This window comes from Leucoraja erinacea, unplaced genomic scaffold (assembly GCF_028641065.1).
Source record: "Leucoraja erinacea ecotype New England unplaced genomic scaffold, Leri_hhj_1 Leri_128S, whole genome shotgun sequence".
Taxonomy (NCBI): Eukaryota; Metazoa; Chordata; class Chondrichthyes; order Rajiformes; family Rajidae; genus Leucoraja; species Leucoraja erinaceus.
This window is the reverse complement of record NW_026575550.1, coordinates 218,789-231,115: the sequence shown is the minus strand read 5'-3', so window position 1 is coordinate 231,115 and position 12,327 is coordinate 218,789. Positions and strand designations below refer to the sequence as shown.

The window sequence follows — 12,327 nt, the reverse complement described above, 5'->3', positions numbered from 1 at the left end:
TTATACCCATACACTAGGATCATTATAGATACCTAAAAAAATTTTACCTGGATAATGGATATCCCGGTTAGGGCAACCATGGGAGCATATAGCATTCCCCATGGTCTAACCTCAGCCCTAAACTATTATATATGGCCATGAAAATATTAAGAAAACAAGCATAATCATGGCATATATTGGATGATATCCTCATATTAGGGGAAACAAAGGAATTAGCTGTGGCAGCAGTTCTAGCTACGAAACAGCTCCCTAAGCTGAGGTTTATCCCACGCCCAGATAAACCAGAATTGAAGCGTTAACTACCAAGGATTATCTGGGCTTCAATAATAATTCCGTCCATATGACTGTTACTTTGCCAAGGCACTTGGGTCACTATAATCAAATCATGAATGTACCCACTGAAGCTATATCACAATTAAGGTGGTGGGCGACATATTTGGCATAGTTTTCAGCCCTATTATCATCACCAATCCCAACCTGGTTATTAAAAACCGATGCCAGTACTTTAGGCTGGGGAGCAACTAAACTCCATATCCAGCACAGGTAACAGATGGACCAATTCACAAACATCGTTACTACACATACCGGGCATCAACTACTTGGGATTGGTGATCGCCTATTGGGCTAAAAAGCATATGCATTTCAAATGCAGCACGTACATATGTGGTTACGGATTGATAATACTATGGTGGTGGCTTATATCAACCATATGGGGAGCATAATAATCATTATTGTGCAACAAATTGGTCAAACAAATCTGGCAATGGTGTGTCAAAAGACATTTTAACTATCAGCTGCCTATGTCCTAGGAAGCTAGAACACAGTGGGAGACACCATGTCACGGGGTAAAATCCATGATTACATTCAATAGATGTCAAACCCTAAATATCTGCTAAATTTATTAAGCAGTTTGAAAGCCAGATATCAATTTGGTTGCACAAGACGGAATCACCAGTAACCCATGTATGTGACTTAGGAACCAGATTAGAGGCAGCAGCGATAGATGCCTATACGCTGGAAGGGGGAATTTCTGCTTTGCCTTCCTCCCTTCTGCCTCATCAGACGGGCACTTCGCTATACAGAGGGATCTGTCTCCGAGATATTGAACGTGCCCGACCGGCCTACACAGCCATGGTTCCCAGTTCATCACGACACGGTGGGCGAGTCACCTATGGATTTCCCTAGTGGACCATGGTTGCTGACTCAACCCAGTATCAGGCACAAGCCACCCATGCCAGGGAAACATCAAACTCCTGGGTGCAGGGTTTGAATAGACCTTACCAGGGACTGGGATTATCCAAAGGAACCATTACCACCATGTCGGCATCCCTGCGAACAGTCACTAAAAGCTAACATGGGTAAAATACTGCCACGACGCAGGGACAACGAACTATTCAACCACTGACGTATTGGAGTTCCTGGAACATCTACACCATGACTAAAAGGTGAGTTACAGTGCCGTAAATACAGCATGGAGCGCCTTATCTGCTTATCTAAAACAGCATGTCAGCAGAGCATGGGATCCCATCCACTGAAGGTATGAAGGGCAACTATAATATAAGCCCCAAACACCCAGGTATATACCCATGTATGGGACATTGGTGTGACATTGACATGTCTCAGAGATGGCACCAGCCAGATCCCTCAGCTTGCTTAATCTATGTTTTTAAAAAACGCTCGTGCTTATGGCTCTCGTACACGCTCACAGAGTCCAGTCACTCCATAAACCAGACTGGATAACATGGTGATTACCCCAGACGCATCACGTTCATATTTAGGTCTGGTAAAATCTAACTCGCAGGTATATGGGACTAGGCGAGATTATGAGTTCGGCACGAACTAGTAGGGTCGAGATCGCCTGTGTTTTCCGTGCTGTAGTCGTTATATGGCTATATGGACCAGGAACGCCCAATTCACTGGTGGGATTCCGGGCCTACCCACCAGAGTCCAGGTTGAGTGTGGTGACCCATCTACTACTATATATAGACACAACCCACAATCTTAGAGGGAGAGGAAAGCCTATGGGTCAACCACAGTAACCCAAGACGGGGTACGAGCCAAACCACTCCAAGGTGGCTCAAACAGGTACCGAAAGCTGCCGGAATAGATAATAAATACATTTAATCCCATTCCACTAGGGCAGCATTGGTATCAGCGGCTGAACGAATGGACATCCCGGTTGACCACATTTTCAATACAGCAGAATGGTCAAGGGAACGGCGTTCAGAACATTTTGTTTTTATTATAAACCGTTGATAAACCTGATTTAATTGCAGGAGAATATTACAAACTGCAATATTAATTTAAGCTCAGAGGAGCTCTTTTATGTTGTTATTGTTAACAAATACCTTTCTGTTTCTTTTGAAAGCAGATCAACTGGTTGATTACGATAACACTTCCTCCCTCATAAACTTCGGCAGTGAGTGAAATAAAAACTGTTACACGGTTTGAAATCACAGACCTTTGAAGTCTTCACGGAATCACTCACGTGACTCCGAAGTAAAATAGTTAGATTAAACGAGTACTTACCAGTATGAAGTTTGATCTGTATTTTATGAGGAGTTACGGTGAGGTATTACGTGCCCGCCGCTCCCACCCTCATTATATAGATCAAGCTAATAAACTGATGTCTCGTGATCTTTACTATCTTACTTCAAATATTGTGTCTATTCTGTGATTCCACACCGCTGCTTCGAAGTATGCCGCATGCGCAGTACCTGCTGGGTTCTTCACGTAATACCTCACCGTAACTCCTCATAAAATACAGATCAAACTTCATACTGGTAAGTACTCGTTTAATCTAACTATTCTGTCTGACGATTTAATTAAAGATTGCCATGGTCTACCTTCAACGGTTGTTGCTATCTGCTTTTTAAGAATCAAACTTTTAAAGCTATGTCCAGTATTGTTTGGTCCAATATTTTGAAATGAACTTCAGAAGGTTATTCACTAAACCACTCAACAGTTGCAACTCAAAATTGAAAATGTTTTATTAGCGAGAATGAGAGTTGCCTCAACGGCAGTCCCGCACCACAGATGGGGTCGCCACTAACATTAACCTTTATTGGGGGTCTACATAGGTTTACTAAAATGTTAAATTGTGGAATATTACAAAAACTAAAACTAAATTCCTGGTAGTTTACACAGTTAAGAGAAAATGTGATTGAAAATTTCAAAATATGCTGAGTGACAGGTAGATGGCAACTGTTCCTGACCAAAACTATTCCTGTTTGGCACAGGCATTGTGGGCCAAAGGGCTCGTTCCAGTGCTGTAGTGTTCTATGTCTTATGGCCTAAAACAGAAACTGGGTGGGTCAGGCAGAATCTGTGGAAGGAATAGACAGATGATGTTTTTGGTTGGGACCCTTCTTCAGACTCGACCGGATTCAAGTCTGAAGAAGGGCCTGAACCCAAACACAAAGTTCCTCCACTACTTTGTGTTTTTCTCAATATTCCAACATCTGCAGTCCTTAGACATATATTGCTGCTGGTTATGTTGTTGTGGGTCCAAGAAAACTGCGTCCAGAAATGCAGTAATAAGACACTGTTTTGCTTCAGTGTTGGCACATGAGAATCACTTTTCCCAAGAGTGACTAGTGATAACGCCCACTGGAGAAATTGGACTGGGTGTTCTGGGCACTTGTAAGCTGTGCACCCTGGCCAGATTACCATGTCAGATGATTCATTTCTTGTGTAATATCCACCTGTTGGGTAAATGATATTGCTCTGGGAACTGCACCTTGTTCAGCAGTTACAGGACAACTGAATTTTACTATCAATCAATCAATATTTATTACATGTCATTTGAACCTCATTGAGGCTCAAACGAAACTGCGTTTCCACAGCCATACAAACAAAGACAATATCATACAGACATGCACACAATTCAATTTACAAAAACATCCATCACAGTGAACCCACTGTGATGGAAGGCAAAGTATTTTCTCTCCCCTGTTCTCCATTTCTCTCCCGATATCGAAGCCCCAGGCGGGCGATGGCGAGTCCCACGGCCATTTTAGGCCGCGCCGGGCGATGTACGGCCCCGCTCCCAGTCTAAATGTCACAAAGTTGGAGCCCCCGGCGGGCGCTGGACTGTCCCACGGCCATGAAGCCGCATCGGGCGATGTACGGCCCCGCTCTGGGTCGTTCCAACCCCGCGACACGGGCTGCGTTGCGGGAGCTCCGGAAAGTGGTCTCCACCCGGACCCGCGAGCTCCCTATGTCCCGAAAGTCCACCGGACCTGCGGCTGCAGCTGGAGCCTCCGAGCTACGTGGTCGGGCCACAGCAGCGAGTCACCACCGCTCCCCACGCTCTGATGCCGGCCAATCCCACGATGGTAAGTCCGCAGTTCCGCAGGCTCCGTGACTGGAGCCCGCAGGTCGGTCAGGCTGGAGGCAGCTCCACGGTGCTAGGCCCCAATGACAACGGAGACCCGACAGGGAAAAGGTCGGGTCTCCCGTACAGGGAAGAGATTTTAAAAAGTTTCCCCCTTTCCCCCGCCCCCCACATATACACAGTTAAAAACACTATTAAAAAACACAAACAACTACATTTAACCAGTCAAAAAATTAAAAAAAGACAGACAGGCTGTAGGGGCCGCTGTAACAGTGAGTTGCGCCGCCACCAATCACAGCTCTGATCTTGGACAGCTGATAGATCCCTCGGGATTACCGACAACCCCGACTGCATATGGTGATTATGTCTATGCTGATTTTTCTTCCTCTTTCCCCTTCCTGCAGCTGGCTGTGCTGATCTTCTTTTCTTTGGTTTCATTATTTGAGTGAGTGTGAATTTCTCAGAACTACAGGTGCACAACCTTTTATCCAAAAGCCTTGGGACCAGACACTTGTCGGATTTCGGACATTTTCGGATTTCCGAATGGAAGATTTTTAGTGTAGATTAGGAAGGTAGCGCGAGAGGCTCGAAAAGTCTGGAGCGGCTGCCTCCTCCCCGGAGACCAGGGAATCATTGTAAATCATTGCATAAATGTTAGTCAGTTAGTTTGGAGGGATTTTATACGGTTAGGGGGGGGGGGGTAAAGGGGGAAACTTTGATTCTTAGTCCCCTACCTGTTCGACGACTCCCAACATCGCGGAGCTGGGGGCTCCGTCCGGCTGCGTGCGGCGCCGGTTGGAGCTCCGACCCCGGCAACTCTACCCCTGGCTGCGAGGCGCTCCAAATCCAGCGCCGCCCGCAGCCCCAGCTCCGCGAGAATGTTGGGAGTCGGCGGCCACAGCGCTCCGGAGCTTACCGCACGGCGACCCGGTAAGGCATTGCCCGCTCCCCGCTGTCCATTTTTATCCATTTTGTCTGTTGGGTAGAACTATCCAGCCAATAAATTATATTCTTAATATGCACTGCCCAGTAATAATACATAAAATTCAGAAGTGAAAGTCCCCCGACCTCTTTTGGGTTACATAAGTGTTTTTTTGTAATTCTATGTGATCGATAGTCCCAAATAAAATTAGTAAGATTAGAGTCTAATTTAAAAAATATATATTTTGGTGTATGGACTGAAATAGGTATAGTAATTGTGGTAGGAAGATCATTTTTATTGCATTTATTCTACCTAATAATGATAAAGGAAGTGTTTTCCAAAAGTTAATCAGCGTATTAAGTTTATTTAATAAAGGTATAAAATTACCGTTAAATAATACTTTATATTTTCTAGTAATCTGAATACCCAAGTATTTAAATTTTTCTGTTGCGATTTTAATGGGGAACTTCAATAAGTGTGTAGGTTCTTGAGGTTTTAACGTCATGATTTCACTTTTATTCCAGTTTATTCTATATCCAGAAAAAGACCCGAATTCCTCTATTAAATTTAATAAATTTGGTATGCTCGTTTGTGACTTTGTAATGTATAAAAGTATATTGTCTGCATATAATGAGATTTTATTCTTTGAGTCCCTAATATTATAGCCCTGAATATTCGGATGAATTCTTATACTTTCAGCCAGAGGTTCTATCATAAGCAGGGGTGATAACGCACATCCCTGCCTATTACCCCTTGATAGTTGAAATTTTTGAGATAACATGTTGTTAGTTAAAATTCTTGCCATCGGTTTATCATACAATCATTTTACCCATGTTATAAAATTCTCTCCCATATTAAATTTTTGCAGTACTTTATATAAGTATTGCCCTTCTACCTGATCAAATGCTTTCTCTGCATCCAAAGAAATAATTGATATATCCTCTTCCTCTACTTTATGTGAGTACATTATATTAAACAGGCGTCTCTAATTATTAAATGATTATCTTTTGGGTATAAACCCCGTTTGATCAGAGTTTAGCAATTTACTAATATATTTGCTTAATCTTTTTGCTAAAGTCTTTGCTAAGATGTTTTGGTCTGTATTTAAAAGTGATATAGGTCTGTATGAGCCCAGATTTTCTAAATCTTTATCTTTTTTTGGAATAAGCGTAATAGTTGATTCTGTTAGTGTTTCAGGTAGTTTGTTTTCTTTAAAAGCGTGGGAGTATAAATTAAATAAATAAGGGGTCGTTATCTCATGGAATTTTTTATAAAATTCATTATTAAAACCTTACCATTTTTCAACGATTTTATTGTTTCACCTATTTCTTTGATTGTAATTTGAGCTCCAAGTTCCTCTTGTTCCAAAAGGTCGAGTTTTGGAAGATTACAGTTATCTAAAATTTTTTTATTTTACTGTCTTCTATTTTAATTTTAGATGTGTATAAATTTTGGTAAAATTGAGCAAATCTATTATTAATATCTTTAGGTAGTATTAGTAATTCACCTTTCTCTGATTTAATTTTGGTTATAGTATTTTACTTTTCTTGTTTTTTCAATTGGCGAGCTAAAAGCTTATGTGGTTTGTCACCAAACTCAAAATGTTCCTGTTTTGTAATTTGGAATAGTCTTATTACTCTTGCCGATAAAATTCGATTAAGTTTAAATTTAAGTAATATTATCTTATTGTGTTTATCTGTCGTGGAATCTTTAGCATTATCTAACTCTTAACTGTCTGATTTCTTGTTCTAACAACATTTGTTCTGTCTTATTTTTATTTTGAAAACTTTGATATGAAATTATAATTCCTCTAATAAATGCCTTAAAAGTTTCCCATAATAAAGAAGGCGAGGTACCTGGTGTATCATTTGTATCAAAAAAAAGTTTCATTTATTGTTTTAAATATTGATAGCCTTGATATCCAAGACACTCTGTTCCAATCTCTGGAAGGATAAAGGATTAGCAGGTGGACATAGGGAATGGTTCAAGGACATATTCATGCGGCATGAGCTGTTAAATGGAGCCATCTTTGAATTGCCCTATTAAACATTGCCGTCCAGTTCTAGTTAAGAATCCAGACATAACAAGACTGATGAGATTGAGGATTGGAGATTCAACATGGTTCTTGTGAAATCATGCAGGCTTCTACATAATGACTGTTGTGGATATCAATTGAAACAAAGCATGGATCTTCTCCAGCAGCTCCATAATGCATTCTCAATATCTGGCCATCCAAACACCAGAAGAAGCAGTGAGTGCAGCATGTTAGTTAGTGATAGGAGCAGAATTAAGTCTGCCATTCAATCATGGCTGACCTATCTCTTCTTCCGAAACCCATTCTCTTGCCTTATTCAATTTAGTTTATTGTCACGTGTACCGACACACAGTGAAAAGTTTTGTTGCGTGCTAACCAGTCAACTGAAAGACAATACACGATTACAATCAATGCATTTACAGTTTATAGATACATGATAAGGGAATAATGTTTTGTGCAAGGAAAAGCCAGCGCGGTCAGATCAAGGATAGTCCAGGGGTCATCAAAGAGGTAGATAGTAGTTCAGGACTGCTCTCTGGTTGTGGTAGGATGATTCTGTTGCCTGATAACAGCTGGGAAGAAACTGCCCCTGAATCTGGAGGTGTGTGTTTTCACACTTCTATACCTTGCCGAGGCAGCGTGAGGTAAAAATGGAATCAGTAGAAGGAAGGTTGGTTTATGTGATGGTCTGGCCTGTGTTCACAATTCACTGAAATTTCTTGCTGCCCAACATGTAGCTGTTCCTAAACTAGACTGTGATGCATCCTGATAAAATGTCTTCTATGGTGCATCTGTAGAAGTTGGTGAGAGTTGTAGGGGACATGCCGAACTTCCTAAGCCTTCTAAGGAAGTAGAGGCGTTGGTGTGTCTTGGTCATTGCTTCAATATGTGTGGTCCAGGAGAAGTTGTTGGTGATATTAACTCCAAGGAATTTGAAGTTTTCAACCGTCTCTACTCCGGCACCATCAATGCAAACTGGCGTATTTGTACTGCTTCGCTTCCTGAAGTCGATCACTATCTTCTTTGCCTTGCTGACATTGAGAGAAAGATTGTTGTCCCAACACCAGGACATAAGGTTCTCAATCTCCTTCATGTACATCTCATTATTATTTGATATCCGGCCCAGAATGGTGGTGTCCTCTGCGAATTTGAAAATAGAATTAAATTTCTACATGGCTGCACAATCGTAGTTATACAAGTAGTAAAGAAGGGGGCTGAGAACGCATCCTTGCAGAATCCCCATCTTAAGGATTATCGTGGAAGATGATTTGTTCCCTATCCTCACTGATTGGGGTCTGTTGGTCAGAATGTCGTGGATCCAGTTGCAGAGATGAGTGTTGACCCCCAAGTCCTGTGAGTTTGGTGAAAAGCTTGGATGGTATAATGGGAGAGCTGTAGTTTATGAATAGGTATCTCTCTTATCCAGGTGTTCTAGAGATGAATGTAGCGCTAGGGCGATGGCACCATCCGTGGACCTTTGTAGTGGTAGGTGAACGGCTGTGTGTCAAGGCCGCTGTGTAGAGTGGATTTATTGCGTTCCATAACTAGTCTCTTAAACATTTCATGATGGTGGTGGTCAAGGCCACTGGACAGTAGTCGTTTAGGCATGATGTCTTGCTTTTCTTTGGCACTGGGATGATGGTTGTCTTCTTGAAGCAGGTGGCGTACCTCAGAACAGAGTAGGGGGAGATTAAAGATGTCCGTGAATGGAGTATAGAAGCTGGGATGTAATGTTAAAATTGTGCAAGGCATTGGTGAGACCAAATCTGGAGTATGGTGTACAATTTTGGTCGCCCAATTATAGGAAGGATGTCAACAAAATAGAGAGAGTACAGAGGAGATTTACTAGAATGTTGCCTGGGTTTCAACAACTAAGTTACAGAGATAGGTTGAATAAGTTAGGTCTTTATTCTCTGGAGCGCAGAAGGTTAAGGGGGGACCTGATAGAGGTCTTTAAAATGATGAGAGGGATAGACAGAGTTGATGTGGACAAGCTTTTCCCTTTGAGAATAGGGAAGATTCAAACAAGAGGACATGACTTCAGAATTAAGGGACAGAAGTTTAGGGGTAATATGAGGGGGAACTTCTTTACTCAGAGAGTGGTAGCGGTATGGAATGAGCTTCCAGTGGAAGTGGTGGAGGCAGGTTCATTGGTATCATTTAAAAATAAATTGGATAGGCATATGGATGAGAAGGGAATGGAGGGTTATGGTATGAGTGCAGGCAGGTGGGACTAAGGGGAAAAAACATTTGTTCGGCACGGACTTGTAGGGCCGAGATGGCCTGTTTCCGTGCTGTAATTGTTATATGGTTATATGGTCCTGCTAGCTAGTTCATGCAGCTACTAAGGACATGACCAGGAACTATCATGTCTATCAGGTGTGGCAGCCTCGCCAGCAGCTGTCCATCCTTTTCACCCTTTTTTGGTATTTTTAGTATGTCTAAAGGTATGTCTTAAAGGTTCTTAGACTTTTTTATGTGGGGGGGTGGGGGGGAATAGGGGAAACTGTTTCCCAGTCACTGACATGGTCGAAGGTGCGCCTTTTCTCCGAATCACATCTTCGCCCCCCCCTCGCGGCCTACCATCTGGATTGGTGCGGCCTTTCCTACCGGAGGCCGGCATGAGCTTCAGCAGCAGCGCAGCACTGAATTAACATCGGGGAGCAGGATGATGAGGCGATACCCGCCTTACCGGCGATCGCCTTACCGAGGATCGCCTCCAGAGTGTTGGGCCTACTGATTAACACCATTGAACTATGGTTTGCGGAGCTTCTATCCGCGGGCCACGCTGACTTTAACATCGCGGAGTCCTGGGATCTTTTGCCGAAGGTCGCCAGTGTTGAATCTCCACCCAGCTTGGCCTGAGGGCTTCTGGAGCCGCGGTCTCTGGTAGGAAACAGCCGATTCGGAAACTCCAAGCCGCGAGTGTGTTCTTCCCTTCCGACGCCAGAGCTCCGATCATCCCGGCAACAGAGCCTGAACATGGGCCACCCGTAGCGGCGACTGCGGAGGGCTCAAACGCCCCGACCACGTGCGAATGAAGAGGAAGATGGCTGAACTTTATTGGTATGTTCCAAAACTTACCTTCAGCGGCGCTGCAATTCTGCCACTGGCCATGTGTGCGACTTTGGCGCCTTTGTGGGGGGGGGGGGCAGGGTTAAAATGCGATATATTTTCTCGGGGTGCTAGCTAATGCTGACGAATTTGTTCCGACTGCCGTTTTGTGAATTTTTTTTTAAAATCTCGGGACAATTTCAGCGCTGGAGTAAAATAAAAATCCGCTTCTAATGCCGTCAATGCCGATAACGGGACGGATTTCACGTACGGTACAGCTAAAGGTAATCCGTTTATTGTACATATAAACGTGCTTCTTAGGATTACATTAAACCAAATTTCACGTTGCGAAAAGGTGATTTAGGTCCCATACGAACAAGCAGTGTTTTTCCTGCCGATATGGGGTTTAAATTCACCGTAACAGCAACGTTCCAATCGATCGCATTCCACAAAATCTCACTCGCACGATGATTAAAATGGCCATTAATTAACGGGAATTAAACACTAAATTCCTTCCATTTGGCCTATAAATTCATGACAATGAGATTTAAAAATCATGTTATATTGTGAATTATTGTGTGAATGTTATTTGGACATTTGGGCTATTAAAAAATGTTAATCTTTTCTTAAGAAATAGATAGATATTTAGATCTAGTAATTGAATTTTGTAATTAGCTACAATTAGGTAACTAACTAATTATATGCTTTCATGTCAGGTCATCCAAGTAAGATTGTTTCACATTTGTTTCAGAATGCTTCAATCTATACTAACTGAACATTTCTTTCAGTTCTCTTAATTTTTAAGAATATTATGGGCTTTTGACTGTCCTCGATCACAGCTTTTGTGTTAAGCCAATGGAAAAGCAATAGGGAACGTGATGCTAATTTACGAGTATGAAAATGGCAACTTTTTTAATACTGAAGATATGAAAGTGAATTAGGTGTCAAATTAAACTTATTTTTATGCTTTATCTAATGGGATAAATTGCAGACTTGATTTTTTAAATGTCAAAATTTTGTAACATTGCTAAACTTTATTGCCTTCCCTCACAGTGGGAAACGTTGATTCTGCTGTGTGTGGGTGTTCATGTTAAATTCTATCGTGTATTGTATTCTTTTTATTCGTATGGCTGCATGGTAACTCAAATCTCACTGTACCAATTGGTGCATGTGACAATAAATGTAACTTGAACTCCATCTGGGCCAGTTGCTTTTCATGCGATTCACCACCTTTTGACTAAAGAAATTGCTCCTCTCCTTCCTAAAGGAAAGTCCTATAATTCTGAGGCTACCTAGACTCTCCCACCATTGGAAATATCCTCAGCACATCCACTCTATCCAAGCCTTTCACTATTCGGTACGTTTCTAGGTGGTCCCCCTTCATCTTCTATATTCCAGTGAGTACAGGCCAGTGCCATAAAACACTCATCAAATGTTAACCCACTCATTCCTGGGATCATTCTTGTAAACTTCCTCTGGACAATCTCCAGAGACAGCACATCCTTCCTCAAATGTGCTGCCCAAGATATGGAGCCAACACATCCTTCCTCAAATATGGTGGCAGCAGATGTGATGCAGAAATTGGACTGGCAATTCACGGGAAAGACTGAAAAGGCCCCTTTAATTATCCATTCTTGGCTAGCATAACAATTCTGTGCTTTGTTAACCCACCTTAGGGCCATATCGAGTCATTTGTTGCGTGTGTGATGTCTGTGATCTCGTTTTCGTGCAGGAGATAAGTGGACCAGCTCGCTGGCAACAATTGGCAGCTATTTTGATCATTTTACGGACCCTTGTGACATGTTTGTGTCTCTGAATTTATTTTAAATTTCAGGTGCTTCGCCATTGACTGTCCTAATGATGAATACATGCACCTCAGCACTGTTGCTTTCTTCAACATATATTCAAACATTTGTGGACCAACTCCCGGAATCAGGCATAGGTATCTATTGCAGCCTAATTCTTTACACCTGGATATGA

At 42.3% G+C, this 12,327-nt stretch overlaps 1 protein-coding gene across 1 annotated transcript in view; it reads left to right on the top strand.

The window, feature by feature from the left end:
• Positions 1–12,327, top strand: part of LOC129715643 (matrix-remodeling-associated protein 5-like) — a 59,340-nt gene extending 47,013 nt beyond the window's left edge. The window contains exon 9 of the mRNA XM_055665505.1: positions 12,182–12,327. Within this exon, the coding sequence (XP_055521480.1) occupies positions 12,182–12,327 (146 nt within the window). The remainder of the gene's footprint in view (positions 1–12,181) is intronic.